General features: G+C 42.8%; 6 protein-coding genes across 6 annotated transcripts; 3 read left to right on the top strand and 3 right to left on the bottom strand.

Annotated features, from left to right (window-relative positions):
* Nucleotides 1-1,305: 1,305 nt before the first annotated feature.
* Bfra_002359 (putative benzoylformate decarboxylase protein) lies at nt 1,306-2,207 on the bottom strand (the record flags this gene model as incomplete). The annotated part of the gene is made up of 2 exons (XM_037332781.1): nt 1,306-1,903; nt 1,966-2,207. 2 exons carry the CDS (start codon nt 2,205-2,207, stop codon nt 1,306-1,308), a joined length of 840 nt encoding a protein of 279 aa, XP_037194909.1.
* Nucleotides 2,208-2,867: 660 nt separating this feature from the next.
* Bfra_002358 (putative regulatory protein cys-3 protein) lies at nt 2,868-3,709 on the bottom strand (the record flags this gene model as incomplete). Its single annotated transcript, XM_037332780.1, has 2 exons — nt 2,868-3,235; nt 3,415-3,709. 2 exons carry the CDS (start codon nt 3,707-3,709, stop codon nt 2,868-2,870), a joined length of 663 nt encoding a protein of 220 aa, XP_037194908.1.
* Nucleotides 3,710-8,341: 4,632 nt separating this feature from the next.
* Bfra_002357 (putative serine threonine-protein phosphatase 2b catalytic subunit protein) lies at nt 8,342-10,150 on the bottom strand (the record flags this gene model as incomplete). Its single annotated transcript, XM_037332779.1, has 3 exons — nt 8,342-9,283; nt 9,313-9,902; nt 9,964-10,150. The coding sequence occupies 3 exons, from the start codon at nt 10,148-10,150 to the stop codon at nt 8,342-8,344; spliced, it is 1,719 nt and encodes a 572-aa protein (XP_037194907.1).
* A 1,096-nt stretch (nt 10,151-11,246) lies between these two features.
* Nucleotides 11,247-11,837, top strand: Bfra_002356 (uncharacterized protein; the record flags this gene model as incomplete). The annotated part of the gene is made up of 2 exons (XM_037332778.1): nt 11,247-11,256; nt 11,317-11,837. The coding sequence occupies 2 exons, from the start codon at nt 11,247-11,249 to the stop codon at nt 11,835-11,837; spliced, it is 531 nt and encodes a 176-aa protein (XP_037194906.1).
* Nucleotides 11,838-12,038: 201 nt separating this feature from the next.
* On the top strand, nt 12,039-14,000 carry Bfra_002355 (uncharacterized protein; the record flags this gene model as incomplete). Its single annotated transcript, XM_037332777.1, has 1 exon — nt 12,039-14,000. One exon carries the CDS (start codon nt 12,039-12,041, stop codon nt 13,998-14,000), a length of 1,962 nt encoding a protein of 653 aa, XP_037194905.1.
* A 549-nt stretch (nt 14,001-14,549) lies between these two features.
* On the top strand, nt 14,550-15,467 carry Bfra_002354 (putative ww domain protein; the record flags this gene model as incomplete). Its single annotated transcript, XM_037332776.1, has 1 exon — nt 14,550-15,467. One exon carries the CDS (start codon nt 14,550-14,552, stop codon nt 15,465-15,467), a length of 918 nt encoding a protein of 305 aa, XP_037194904.1.
* Between the last annotated feature and the right edge of the window lie 804 nt (nt 15,468-16,271).

The following is a 16,271-nucleotide window of genomic DNA, read 5'->3' as shown; positions in this document are numbered from 1 at the left end:
ACTTTCCACCTAGTACTCAATGAGATCGAATCTGGAGGAACAGTGTCCTGAATAAATGTCGAGAAAGAGCTGAACTCGGCTGGGTTCTTGATTCTAATCTCAAAGCGCCGTCTGCGCTGAGTGCTCTGTCGTCACTATAATTTCGCTCAAGATATCAGTAAGAGAATCCCAGATTGTTTGTCGGGGCAGCCAATTCGGCCCATGCCAAAGCGAAAGGTGAAGAGCTTGGTTAGGTCTTATATAAAGCATCCAACTAGAGCTTAGAGCCTTTGAAAAATCTGTCGAGATCATTGAAGCAGGGTTAGTGAAGAATCTATTATGCGATTTAGGTATTTTAGCGAACGGTATCGATGCAATGAGAACCTATCCATATCAATAGGGACGAACAGCTACTAGCGTTTAGGTACAAGAGTCATTCAGCTAGGAGTTCTATCTCAATATTTTGATATCTGAACTTATAGTCCAGGCAATTCAAGCGCTGGAGATATTACCAGCATGGCTGCAGCAGGAAGTCAATGGCTTGATAGAGCCAATGTGGCGCCTATGTTAAGCAACCTTTGTAATTTGATGTTTTGTAATACGAGATGATGAATACTAGACCCGATGATGAAATCTAAGACATTTTTGACTCGAGTAGGGCTAACATAACGGCTATCGTAAATTAAGATTGCATCGAAGTCAAAGGTGGAAATCAGAATCTACGAAATGATCGAAATATAAAGAGACGAAGAACAATTGCCTGACTTGCTCCTTAAATAGTAGCCTGCACCGAGGTTTTATAGAGTAGATTGAGAAAGAATGAGAATAAGAAGCGCAAGTCCTTCGAACGTCAGACACCGAGCCCAAAATAGCTCGAGATAACAAAAAGAACAATGGTAATCAGCCGAAAATGGTTGTAGGCAGAGATGGATAATTTAAAATGCGATAATAGATGAAATGTGCCATGAATTAGAGATATGAAGGTTATCGAATTGTAGAGATGATATGGCCACCTCACTTGTTACCTGTCACATGGAAGGCACCTATACATGCGTGTGCGCTATATTGTTTTATATTAACTATCGCATCGTCGTATTGCTATGTTTTTGGCTACTTGAAGGAACCCCTAGGTAGCGAAATGGAGATTTATTTGCATAGCTCTTCTCCGACTATGAGCGTTAATGACTCAGCGAAAATGTCCAAAGTGTCCCTCCTAGTGGTTTGGTTTCGGTTGTGAAATTTTGAGACGCCTGGATATGTGATATGACAGGCTCAGTCGACTTGGAACCATGTTTTGCAACTGCAAAAATACAGAGTATTGCCTTCTCAATCGGTCCTTGGACGTTTGCTAGCCTCATCGCCCTCATCGTGACCATTTACTTCGGTCTCTACATCGACCTCATCGTGTCCCCTTACCCTTCCAGCGCCTTCACCAAGTACCTCAACAGATTCCTCACCTCCAATCCAATTTCCATCCGCGTCAAAATATTCCGAAACATTCTCCGCAGTGATCCAGCCGCCACTACCTGGAAATGGGGGGGGTAATCCACCATCCGTAGCTCCTTGTTGTACTCCCGGAAGTCCGGTGATACCTTCATATCCAACATTACCTTCGAATTGAAATTCAGGACCTCCTCCTTCCATATCTTCGTCTTCTTCGTCTGGTACAAGATTTGAGCAATTCGTTAAAGCTTCGTATAATGTTTGTGTAGAATCAGATTCGGCGGGAATAAGAACCAACTCGATAATCGATGGCATATCATCTCCGGCTTGAGGAGGTGTTTCTAACTGCATGAACAACCCAGTCACCTCTCCTTTCGATGCATTTGTAGGATCAGGCAGACGTTGAATAGCATGTAAGGATATAGAAGTATAGGGAATTGCGAGTCCAGCTGAAGTAGTATTATTAAATATAGTGACATTCCTAGATGGGAAAAGAAGTCAGCCTTCGCGCAATGTGTGCAATGGTGAGAGATGAACAATTACTCAGTAGAAATATAGGCGTCGACTGTCTCTACAACAGCTGCCTCTGAATTCTGTACTGGACCCTCTGCAAAAAATGGCAATTCTTTAATATAGTCTCCATACGCAGCTGCACGCGCACCTTTGGCATGATAATGTAACACAGGTCTAGCATCGTAGAATGTGCTTGGTGTTTGTGTTTGGTGTTCTACTAAAGGTGTGAATGAGTCCAAAGCTGGCGCCGAGTGTATTGTTGATAGAGGCATGTTGGTTCTCGAATGGAGGAAGCAAAGTAAGGGTATCTAAAGCTTCGACGTTCCTGATTCGTTTTAATTCGACTCCGAGTTTACAAGTTTCGTGAATAAATGACAACTGATTGCTGTCCAACAAATCCAACAGACCCCTCTAGAATTGTTTCTATAAGGCTGAATTGAGGGAAGGTATTCGGAGAAAGCGGCCGCTCGGACCAATATTTATCCGCGGAAATTCCCACTATCAGGACTCGTGCAAGTCTCAGTTGTGTCTATTCTATCTATCTATCATCGAGCCTACCGAGCCTACCTAAGATTACCTAGGTACCAGTAGTAAGTACAGATGAATTGCTTTGTTCGTGATTTATCACTTCGGCTCCTTAAACCGCCATGACTCTTTCGAGTGCATGGACGTCAGATATCAGAGCCAGCAAACATGAGAGACCCATCATATTGCACTGCTTCTATTCAAAACATTGAACTCTCAATCAGGGAAGGATCCATCGAAAGTGAGAAACTGAAGCTAACTAGTCCAACAAGCGAACATCTGACAGAAGTCTGTGGTATATATGCGGAACTCCGACGAGTCCTATACGATTCCAAGCAAAAAAGCAAAAGTGCAAATATTATTCCCCTTCTGCACTCTTTATGTATGGTTGTACTTATAGATACCAATTACTCCGTGTTTCCATTATCGTTTTCCTTCTTTTTCTCTTCGCAACTCCCTTCCTCGTTCTCTCTCTCCTCTTTCCACTTGATTCGGCCCATAACTAATTCCTTTAAAAATCCGTTTTCCCCTTCTAGTTCCTTTATTCTACATTCCATCATCCCTATTCTCTCCTTCTGTTCCTTGACATTGGTCTCTAGGCTCTTTTCTCTCTGTTTCTTTTTTTGGCGAAATCGTGCTGAGGCTGCAGTCGATGCATCGCGCTTGGCATTTGGTTCCCTTGGGGAAAGCGACTGTGTGGGCGAGGAAAGTGTTTTGGCATATAGAGGTGCCGATGGTGGGGGCTGAGCGTGCAGATATGGATGCATAGGTATGGCTTATCAGAGTTAGTACCTCGAACTTCATGGACTATAATGGTCTGCGGGGAATATTGGGGTATGACGATTGCCGTTATTCTGTTCAAACACTTTGTTCTAGAACACAAGTACATTTTCAATCGCCCGCGAGCGTATTCTTCTGCCCACAGAGCGAAAGAGATAAACAAGAAGAACTCACCAGTATTCTGCCTATCGACCCAATTCATCACACCTCCCCACATATCCATCGAACCCTCACTACTATCCGAGGCCGGGTATGGCGCTAATGGGGTATCATAGCTTGGATTCTGCGCCAGTCCTTGTGTGAATACTCTAAGATCGTGTTGGGCTAGGGCAGGATCTAAATATGAATGTTGTTGCTGCTGTTGTTGCTGAAAACTGGGTTGTGGTTGAGGATCGAAATGCTGCGATTGGTAGAGAAGCTCCGATTCTGTTATCGGAGCGATAGACGGATATATCTGCGTGGCCGTCATGGCGACTTGTTATATGGCAAATGGTTGTGCTAATCTGATGTGACAAGACGACAAAACAAATACACCAGAAATGCAAATATCACACAATCTTCGGGGTATTTATTATAGCACCCCGCCCAGTTGACTCGAGCACAAAGCTGGAAATCAAAGTTCGACGAGTGGGATATGTTTGATTTATGGATGTTTATTGGCGGTAGAGCGTACGAATGTTATGTAAGTATGCTCTATCTATATGCGATAGCGTGGAGAAACTCCCAGGGTCGTGCCGTGGAGATGGGGTGAGGCGTCGTAAGGCGCAGGTGAATGGATCCCAAGTATGCGGAAAGGAACGCCCGAGACCAGCATCTATGGAAGAAGCAAAAATATGCGTGGGATTCCCTCATTCAGTTTGATCCCAATGTAGAAGTGAAAAAAGAAACGTCTGATTTGATCAGTTGTTCTGCGAATGTGTTTTTCAACCGACCACTTGTACTGTCCAGCGAATGCGCGAAAATATAATCCAGGCGAAATGATACCGGCGAAATTTTAGAGTGACACAAACTCTAGAATACTAACGAATGATGAAGACGAGATAGACGGACTATCGAATTTTACCCGAATAACTTCAACATATAAAGCTTTATATGTTCCATTTAATCAGGCTCTCTCGATTACCGAGCGATAACTCTGTTCAACAAAAGGACCGAAGAAGACGAAGATATTACGAAATGTTGAACCTCTTTCAGCAGACAAAGAAAGTCGAGATCGAAGAATTTTGAACCTCCTCTCACGCAGCCCGCTTTACTAACCAAGTTGAAATTGACAGGACGTATTAAAATCCAATCAATTCTTCGTATAGTAATTAAATTTCCGATTTCCGATTGGACTCCACTTGAGTCGATGGCGTCTTGTATCGAAAACAATGATAGAGTGGATGAAGTGGACACGGTAGCTAAGAGCTTTCATATCTCGCGGACTGTTCCGAGTCCAAGTGCTCAATTCATGATATATAACTTCTCAAATGTCCGTTAAGTCCCAATCATTATTTTCGAATACTCAAGCTGAATAAGCTACGAAACCCACTCATGCAGCTGAGAAACATCAATAAAGCCACCAAGTTTATCAGGAAACCACCAGTGTCACGATTGATGAAGGGGTGGAAAGACATCAGTACAAATTTGTACTTCTTCCGAGTTGCTTACCCGGTCGAGTGGGGGTTCCACAAAGACTTGCTAGCATGCATGTGCATTGTAGAAACAAGTATCTCTACAGGAGTTATCATTTTGGGCCATGCGTCGCTGAACTCAAAATTTTGTTATCACTCCCGCCTTTCGCCGGCAATACTCACGAACCCTTTATCAAAATATTATAAAACATTCCCCAATAACCTTATCTAATTTTCTTTTTCTCTTTTATCTCTTCTCTATGTTACGATTCGAGCATCTTAGGAGCACCAAAGAAATAATCGAAAAGTTCGATTTTCCGAGGTGTATTGAGCACGCAATACAGGGGTTCGATGAGCTCTTCAATTTACGCGAGGTGGACGGCTGGTAGACCAATTTTTCGGAATTTTTATCTCTCTTAAGTTTCAATGCATGCCCGCTCATGCATTTTGTAGAGGATACAAGTTCTTGAAATCAGGATATTCCTCTCAATGATATTGATGATGATGATCATGAAGATCGTCGTCAATGGATGAAATAGGAGTTCGCTTGGCAAGTCTCCCGACATTTCTCCGTTGGGTGCCCTCAGACCTCAAGTTGAGGTTTTTGTGGGAAGATTGAAATTCGCGGCGTGGGGTAAGGAGTGGAGGGTGTGCCGATTTCTCTTATGATATCATATGGTGGCATTTTATCAGATAGTAGGGTGGTATTCCATTATTGAAGGGTGTTGTTATGCTGGGATCTTTGATGAACATTTTCCAAAAATATGTGCCGGTCCTGATAAACAGGGAAATATTAATCTAGATTTGCATAAGGTAGTTTCGTGGCGTTGTCTTGCATTGGAGTGGTCATTGTGGGTGATGGTCGATCGCCTTCAAATCTCCTTGAATACTGTGTATTGATCGGCGCTCAAATACTTGGGTTGAAATACTCATTTGGCGGAGACAATCCTAGTCAGCACTATTCATGATTCATACAGGCCATTTCCTCTCGCTGAGATTGTGTTGACAGAGAATATCGATTTTCTAACACAATATCGAGCTGCAGAGCTGCATTCTAACGATAATGACGTTTGTACACACAATATATCTTTTCGAATAAATAAGTTGTCAAAAATAGCAATTTTGCATCTAAGAAGCAATCTTATCTTGCTCACCACAAGATCTTTGCACTAAATATGGCTTTCAATACTCTCTCAAGTCTCGAACTCAATAAACTTTCTTCAAACAATCACATTTCTGAACTTTCATTTTGACGCGTAGAACTTTGATCATGGATTACGAAGCTAGGTGTACTATGCGTTAACTTCTCATCCACTTCCACCAACACCAGAACCAGCACCAGCATCACATCTCCATCTACCACGCACACATGCACGCACGTACTTCGATAGAGTACGTAGCTTTTCATCCACATCCACAACCACGCGCACCTCCACACAAAGCTTAATTAACAATGATATTGTGATTCGCCCATCTATATCTCCATCTCCATCTCTAACTACAGTTCCAACTACTGCTTTATCTCCGACTTCTCCACACTATCGTATATCTCATCTCAGCGGTGAGAATGACAGATAGCCTCTCCACATCAGCACTATAGCAGCAACAATACAGCAACACAACAATATGAAACTACAATCCTATACAGTAGTATTTTCCATAACAGACATAGTCTGGAGACGTCAAAAAGAAGGAGTGGAGAACGGCACCTATAGCGGTGAGTATTGCGTATGCGAATCTACGTATATATGTATTTTCTATTTACTTCATCATGTTGTAAGAGGTGGGTCATATGTGTATACATACCTAACCATTACATGGATGGTACTCAGAGATGTTCGTTTTGACGAACATAGTATGACGATTTTGGGAATAAGAAAATCGAGGGAAGATGTATCGCTTGATGATTAATGCTAGGTAGGTATGCAGATATTGTACATGTTCATACAGGAAAGCGAATCCTTTGAACGTGGGGAATGATGTAGGGTATCTAGTATCTAGGTATATGGACATAAACTCATCGCCCTCCTCTTTGAATCTTATTGAATCTTTCTTTTTCTCTACAAAATAGATGGAGATAGAATTCTTCATCATTTATAGCAAGATAACTCAACCCAACCTAACGTAAACCAGCCTTGAGGAATTATAATAAGGTTCTATATCTCCCACAGTTCCCACACTTTTTGCAAATTCACAACATCAAATAAGAATAAGTCGCTCGCTACTGTGTTCCCATTTTTCCATCTTCTTATATTTCATCTTCTCCAACAACAAACTCCAAACCTCAGAGCCGATTTCCATATCCCCCCACACCTTCACACCTCTGCATTTTTACATCTCCACATCTTCATATCATTCCAATCTGATATCTTCCAACTTCCAAATTCCAATATCAATTCCCAGGTAGACAATATCAGTTCCCGGATACATCCTACTTTCTACATCCAAACATCCAAATTTCAAATAGCCTTCATACCATTCATATCTTACAATCCCTACATCCTTACATCCTCACATGTCAATCAAATATCAACTTCCCTAAACTTCCCTACACTTCCCCATCAACCTCTCCCCCCATCCCAGAACCCAGAACTAACTCTCAACTCCCAGCTCCCAATACCCGCCTACTCACTCACCCACCTAACCAATCAAGAAATCCAAATTCACAGCCCAAGATAAACATTAACAGATACCAAGGTACTCGAGTATATCTTACAATACAATACAACATAATACCACTAAATGCGTTATCTCCCTCTCCAAACGACCCCCTTATAAATCAACTCCACCCCATATATACCTACCTATTTATTCATATACCTATCTACCTACTCATCCACACTAGACCAGACCAGACCGGAACACCGCACAATCTCCCCTCAAAACAATGGCAAAAGCAAAGCAACCATCCAAGATAACAGGCAAGAATAATTATCAGGCTCAAAAAGTATACTGATGACAATCTACCAGGCACACGGAGCAATCCATGCTAATCTTGATGTATACATTATAAGCGTCGCCTAGGTAGGAAAAATCAGTAAGGAAGTCAGTAATACCGCTTACGAGGTGACGATACCTACCTGTAGCATTATTCCCCCAAAACAACACAACAGTCTGAATTCATACATACACTGGACATAAGAAGCCTCAACGAATCAGGTAAAGACTTAAACAACAACAAAAGTCACGCTTCAGAACTTTCAAATATAAATTTAGACTTAAAATTGTATGCGATTGATGCATCAACAGTCTAAGTACGCAAATCATTGATCAAAATGTATCTATCGACCTAAATCGATCCCCATGGCAGCTTCCCAAAGAATATCACTGAGATGACCTCCAAGACGTTATCGATTATCATAGTAGCTTCCCAAAGTGCTCCCGATTCCCTTCCTCCCTTTGTATATTTGTATCTTATTATTTCTTACGATCACTACCGAGACAACGATGTTAGCTATGGTAAGTTGATTAAGGTTTAGGTTTGTAACTCACGTGCTAAGCCTTCTGGAAAGCAATTGTAACCCCTTGTCATTATCAGCCTCCCTCTTCGCTCTCTCCAATGCTTGCTCTCGTCCCTCTTCATTCTGTCTCGTGACTTCTTCGTGACTAGGTGGGAGACGTTCGTTTTGTAAATCAACCTTTCGTGCATCCTCGAAATTAGTAATCGCATTCTTGATACCTTCTGCTCCAAGCATCAAAGTTCCAGCTGGAAGTCTACCACCAGCTGCGGTCTTCAACTCGGTAACTCTCTCAGATTCTTCTCGTAAAACTTGGAAGACTCGGGAAAGACGACCGATTGCAAGAATTTTGTTCTTGATTGCTCTTCTCTTGTACTCGATGGATTCCGGATCCATTGGAGAATTGATTGGTGGCGATATAGGACCTGGAGAAGTGCTTGATGGAGTTTGATCATCCTTGAGCTCATCTTCCGAAGAAGTGCTAAGGATTGCGAGTAACATATCGGTAATCTTCTCTCCAACGAAGGGTAGAGACCAGGTGAAAACGTCCATGAAATTTGGCAGCCAGTAGGGATGAGGAGTACAGTTGAACTGTCTGATGTTCATAACATTGTTCTCATACTTTAATACAGCGGCCTTGTTGTTATAGACATCGAGGTAATTGGGTGCTGAGAAAATGGTCATAACACTAGGAAATCCGGTTGTGCGAGTCTTTCTGTACATTCTGTAACCGGCGTCTTGTGCCTCATGGGCTCGAATGATCGAGAGAAGGTTGTTTTTCTCAAGGAAGTTGCATGCGGCGGGATATGAGAAGAAGTATGAGCAACCTCGAACGTGATTGTGGATGAAGAACTCGGAAGTTTTTTCCTGTCCAAATTCCTCCAATGGATCTGCCCATAAGATATCGCACATAAGACCATGAGTGGGAGGTTCGCGGAATCGATCAATCTGCCAACCCAAGTTAGTGACGCCCTGAAAATGGTAACAACAGGTGTACATACGCTTTTAAGATCATCCAAGGTGTGTAGCTCAGGGCTCAAACCTCCATGAATACACAAGAATTGTTTGTTCATAACAGCCGCCAAAGGCAATGCACAGAATGAATCCATGCATGCTTCGTAGATTCTCTCCGAATACTTGTGCTTACATTCAAGCTTGAATGTGAAGTAATCTGTCAAATGCCTACATTCATGGTTTCCTCGAAGTAGCCACAAGCTGTTTGGGTACCAGATCTTTAAAGACCAAAGATATAACACACACTCAATACTGAAATAACCTCTGTCGACATAATCTCCCAAGAAAAGGTATCTGGTATCAGCTGGATCTCCACCAACTTCAAAAAGCTTCATTAAATCGTAATATTGTCCATGAACATCACCACAAACAGTAATTGGCGCATCCATCTCCAGAAGGTTAGGCTCTTGCTTCAATACTTTTGTACCCTCTTCGAGGATGAAAAGAGCTTGTTCTTCGGTCAAGCGACCTTCTCTGTAGAAATGTTGCTTCAAGAATTGTAAATTTGGCTTGGAAGGATCTTGTGGCGAAAAGAATTGTTGATCTGTCGGTGGGACCATAGCAGGTGCTTGTACATCTGCAATTATATAGATTTAGCATCGCGCTCCGGCAGTTGCGCATCTTGAATTCAAACATACCTTTGCATACTCTTTCCATCGTGCTCACTTGACTTCCATCTTCCATAGTATGCAGAGTAAAATCAATCTCTGGCACAGGTTTCTTCTGATGAATTGCTCGCAAAGCATTATCAACTTGCATTCTGTTCTCAATGCCCGCTGGCGCAAGTGGGGTCAGCGGGGTTTTGGGTTGGTCCTCGCCGTCCATGATGGCGAACGGTGTAAAGGATGAAGGAATATGGAATTTCCTGGTGACTGTCGTGTCACAAGAGGAATCAGTCGTAAGTGGATATTTGCGATCGGGATAGGAAAGCGGATGGCAAAAAGAAGCTGAAGAGAAAGGGGAGTTTGATCAATACAGGCGAATTGGACCCTTAAAGTAAGCAGACAAATTAAGCCGTAAATAACTTGTATCAGCTCCTGAGCAAATTGAACAAATCCGAACGAAGACTGTAAAGAAGCTTTGTTGAAGATCAAAGGAAAGGGCAGAGTATATTGAACTCGCTGTCGTTGGTAGCTGTTGTCAATAAGGCTGACAATCGGATAAGTTTTAAAGGGTTCAAGTTGTTTGTGTTTCGGGGAAGGTTAAGCCAAAGCTGGAGGTGAAGTTTAATAAAAAGGCGGCAAATCCCAGGGTGCTGCCAGACTGCGAGACTGCCTAACAAAATTGGTAAGGGTGAGTGCCTAAGCAAAAACGATTATCTGTGGGGATTCTTAAGCCTCGACCAACTTTCTACCCATTCACTGGTTCCACATCACCACAACTTATATTATCATTCATTACAAGGACAGACAGGAAAGACGAGGAAAGACGAGGATAGAAGAGAAGACCAGAAGACCAGAAAGTACAAATATCCATCTAACATATATACCTAGGTATATCTACTTCATATATACACATATATACGTCCTCCATATACACACACCTTCTTCTTACATATCTTCACATCTACATATCTACATATCTACATACATAGGCACATCTATCTACACGAAGTAAAGCAACCAATCCAATCTTCAACGCAAACCCATCTTCAGAGTTCATAGTCCTCGAGCCAGATCCAGATCCAGATCCAGGGGCATAATCGATATCGCTTTTCCAAGACTATCCAGAACCCAACCTTCTTCTCTTCCACTTCTTCGAGAACAATACACGCAATCCCTTTTATCGGGAAAAAAGACAAGGGTCGTCAATTGTTTGGTAAATCTTATTCCATTTAATTGTCTGTTATTACTTGGAAGAAACGAAGACCAATTGATAGAAGATTACTGGTCATAGCTCTTTCTCAAGATCCATTTAAATCATGGACAACCGTTGAGTGCCCCCTTGTACAACTTCACCGATAGAGGAACGCAAGAACTAACAATGCTCAGGTACCCATCCACTGTTAGCGCAGGTACCTCTAACGGTCTCACCGTTTGTCTCTCTTCCTACTGCGACTACTCTTCCATACACATATAAATCTCTTCCCTCAACGTTACCACCATCATCTACGGTAGCTTCAGCCTCGTCCAGCGACGGGAGATCGCAATACGTGGTATCATCGTCGGGCCACGCAGCACATCCAGATGAGATAATTGCATCTTGCAAAGCACTTCAAGCTTATATACAGAAAGTTCAAGACGATGCAGATAGGGAGTTGCAGGCATGGGAAGATGCGATAGCTGCAAGAGAACTGGCAGAGAAGCGTAGAGTAGCTCCTGGATGGTTGGACAGCGATGCTCGGATATTAGAGCCAGAGAAGAAGGCAGTTGCAGGAGGTGAAAACCTTATGGATGTTGATGTGTCAAATAATGATGCTTCACGCCTCGCACAAACCCCCGTGGCTGTACCAAATCAAGAAGGTGACGAACTCGATAGAGCGTTTGGAGGAATGGGATTAAATATACCATGATTATGAGACGACTACCAGAAGACGAACAAATGATTAATTTAACAGATACTACATATATCTACTTTTTTACTGTTCTGCAATTTGTGACGTAACTGAAGCTTCGAATATCGCGACATAAGCCTTGTATTCAAGGCACAAACACCAACCTTCAAGGTTGAGCTTCCCAAAATCTTCAAATTTGTCTCTCTTGCTTCGACCATAATGCCTCCACGAATACCTGGGGCGAGAACTGGCTGGAAAAAATCCCTTCGAACGCCAAATAACTTCGAGAAATTGCATATCTGCCCGATATGCACTTTATCTCAATATTCAGAGAGGCCTCGGAGTGAACCTCGACAACGCAAACTCTTACCCACCCCTCAATTACCAGTCCGGCAATCATCTTCTGCTCCTACAAAAGCTATAAATAATGGAAGAACTGGTAACATCTCCAGAATAGACCGCAGTTCTCTTAGAGAGGCATTACTCGACGTACAAAAACACGCCACGAATTATGTGAATATTTCCAGGTTACAACTTGCGTTAAGAGGCTTAGAACAACCTGAGGGTCAAGAGACAATAAGGGTTGCAATATTAGGACTGGCAGATGGTGGAACCTCTCTTCAAAAGGCTAAAGAGCTCCTGAGACTCATTTTGGCAGATCCGTTGAAGGCAGAGGAGGAATGGGAGCGGCGTATAATCCATGGTGATGACATGAATCGGCCACTATTGATAAGAGTGGGACATAATGAGGAAGAAAGCTCGGAGCGGAATGGCAGGCTAGTACATGAAATGAACATTTCTTCTCCGATGTTCAATGGGCACAAAATGGAGATTTTAATCTTGGAAATGGAACCTCCAATAGTCAACGGAACCGAACTTTTCGAAGAAACGGTGTTAGTACCGACAATGGAGATACCGTCTAGTGCAGCCCGTTATACTCCAGTTACAACGCCCGTACATAAATCGTTCCTTCTGGGTCAAGGAGTTATGGGAGCAGTCTCTCTTCTTTCGTATCCTCTGCATGCAAACCGAGAATCTATCGGAAGTGCTGTCAACGTTCCAAACTTCGAATCAAAATCTCTACCTATACCATCTATCGATATTTCATCTGGAAATGAAGCTCTGCAAACATTTCGTAAGAGTATTGAGAATGCGATGGCTTACGAGCGTCAATGGTTGTCAAGCGGTATTCCAGAAGTTATTGACTGGATGAAGTCAGGTGCATCCTCAACTCAAGACACTATCAAAGAACCACTCCTCAGATTGATCTTATCTATCATACAAAATGCGGATAAAAACCTGAAAGTAGAACAAGCCAGACAATTGTCCCTTCTTTTGTCTACTCGAATACCGTCAGCCCAGATGATATCACTACGTCACGAGCTCTCTAGTTGGTCTGAACGTGCTCATACTGAGCTTCGGGATCAATTGGATGTAGCATTTGGTGGTCAGAGATGGCGTAAGCTGGGTTGGTGGAAGTTGTTTTGGCGTGTCGACGATGTTTCTATGATCACGTCTGATATGCTGAGCCGAAGCTTCTTGATTGAGGCCGAAAAAGAGATCATCTTTCTAGCGGGACGGACAGAAGAAGCTGGAGTCTATCGAAACATATCTCTTGATTCTGACTCTACACAGAGCTCTGATTGGGCTTACACACCTGTCCAGGAGGCCCTTCCAGAAGGATTACCTCCTCCACCAAAACTTCGAGATGTTATCCCAATCAAAGCGGATGAGGATACACCGATGAAGATACAGCCGCAGCCTTGGCCTTTACATATTCCCATTGCTAGATCATTCTTATCTACAACTACCATTCCTGCTCTTCAAGCCTTAGCGCAAAAGCTTGTTCTGCAAACCCTCAGTACTTCCTCCTTGACTTCGGCCCTTGCCGGTCTAATGTATGTGAGTAACATGTCTACAACTTTATACGAAGCAGGAGCAGTCGCCGCCTTTGGAATAGTGTGGAGTATGAGGCGGATGCAAACCAAATGGGAGACTACGCGGGCATACTGGGAAGGAGAGGTTAGGGAAGAGGGTAGAAAAGCTGTGAGAAACGTGGAAACGATTGTTGGAGAGAACCTGAACAAGGCAGAGGAAGGCAAAGGATTAGATCCAGTCATTGAACGAGATCTGGAAAAAGCACGGGAAGCCATTAGGTCTGCGCAAGAAATCATACGTTGAGAACCAACGAATAATTAGCATCGATGTAACATTATTGTATTATGAAACAATGCTCAGCTAATTGTAAATCAACAAATAATTACGGAACATCATTTGCAGCTTGTGGTAAACGGGTTTCTTATAGCAAATGCATGGAACACTCAAAACATTTCACAACAGATTCTTTCTTTGCATTTTCACCCTGGTGTTTTTGCATGACATGCAAGGAAAGACTTATGCATGAACACTTCATGAACACCTATAATAGTTTTCCGTTCTTTACCCCATTTTTTCCCAATCAATTCACATGTCAACTTTGCAGTGAATTTTCAGTCACGTGCTGTTAATGTGGATGATATCCTCAGGCAATCATGCTTCTCTAGCGCCTGGCTGTTCCAAGGTTCGAAAGCCATTGGCAATAAACTCTCGAATCTTCAACTTTGCGACACCAATTAACTTTAATTATACAACATTTTGTAATTACTCTTCTCCGCAAATTATCTCTTGTAGCAGGCCACTCCGTTTCTTTTGTCAAAAGCTCTTTCTGATGCATAATAGATCCAGTGCAATATGTCTACTCCAGATTCAGGTACCATAGATACTCAAACGGCAAAGTGGACGAAAACCGATGTCGAAAAATCTCCAGAGGACGAGAACTCATCAATCCACGATAAAACAGAATTAAAGCTTGCAGAGGTCGACGGAGAATCTGCAGAATCTGAAAAATTAGAAAATCATGCGACATCCCAAGATTTATCAACAGGTACAGAAGAGCAAGGCGTCACTTCAGATAATGATACGAATTTGAATGAGAATCAAAATGGTGAAAGTGATTCAGGCGAGAAAGATATTGCTACCGAGGGCCCGCCATTACCTGAAGAACCTCTACCGCCCCTCCCAAATGAAGAACCTCCAGTTGTCGCACAAGAAGACGATGGTTGGGCACCAGTCTGGGATGAGACAAATCAAGCCTTTTACTTCTTCAATCGATTTACCGGAGCCACACAATGGGACAACCCTCGTGTTCCAGAAGTCGCGCAGCCTGGTCCACCAGGCGTACCAGCTACAAAGCCTGCTGTTGTACCTATAGAAATTGACCCAACTTCTCGTCCAGCCGGTGGCTATGATCCTGCTATTCACGGAGATTATGATCCGAACGCCTGGTATGCGCAATCAACGGCAGCCGAAGAACCAGCAGCTGTTGGGTTAGATCCAGCCGCCGCCTACGCAGCAACTGGCCAATTCAATCGATTTACAGGACGTTGGCAAGCCGCAGAAATCAATCCGGAGAACTTCAATGATGAGAACAAGAGTAAAAGACAAATGAACGCTTTCTTCGACGTTGACGCTGCGGCAAATAATCATGATGGTAGAAGTTTGAAGGAAGAACGCAGTGGCAAGAAGCTATCCAAAGCAGAACTAAAGCAATTCAAGGAGAAGAGAAAACAGAGAAAGGAAGAGAAACGAAGAGCGTGGTTGAGGGATTGAATATACCACAATTTTTTGCATGTATTAGCGTTGCATTGGGGTTACATAGGGATCAAATCCGGGAGTTCTTGGATGAATTTGAGTGGAAGGGGTCTCGGAAACAGACTTCAAAGCCAAGGAAGGCACAAATTAAAAACATATTAATCTTTATGTTCCACATATCTTCTTGTTTCCTTTTAAAAGACAATTGGAACGGCTACCGAACTACGGAGACTTACCCTTCGAATACTCCGAGTCCAGCAATCAGATTTTCCGATTGTATATTTCCAGGAGTTGCATGCATGAATTTCGGAATTTTGCCTTATTCGCTGACATTGTATTTTTACGGTCTCGAATCATCATGTTTTTGTTCAAATGCACCGCTGTGAATGAAACAGTCAACACCAACCCTTTAAATGGGCAACAGACTACCATTATATTTCACTTTCTGCCATACAATATCTATTTGGTTTACAATTGTTCTTAAATCTTCCAACTCTACTGCCAATTTCAGACTTCACGAGACAAAAATCTTCATCATGCGGCTGGCTTCGTTGTCAAATTATCAATCCATTAGCCTGCACTCGGTCTCATGTTGATTCGTCGAATGCTGCCCTGGAATAAAAAATCATCATACCATTCATGAGCTACCCCACCCCCACGAAGAAACGTCTCAAGTCTGTAATCAGACGCCACGGCCTTATCCAGGCAGTCTTCCGATAGTCCTTGATCGATATTTGATGGCGACTTTTATGCAAGTGATAAAGGGCGTCCTTACCATAAGTGTTTAAACTTTGCGGATCTTGCAACAATGCCAGGGATGAT

Source organism: Botrytis fragariae (genome assembly GCF_013461495.1).
Source record: "Botrytis fragariae strain BVB16 chromosome Unknown tig00000012, whole genome shotgun sequence".
NCBI classification, from domain to species: Eukaryota; Fungi; Ascomycota; class Leotiomycetes; order Helotiales; family Sclerotiniaceae; genus Botrytis; species Botrytis fragariae.
The sequence above is the reverse complement of the archived record's forward strand: the minus strand, read 5'-3'. Positions and strand labels throughout refer to the sequence as shown.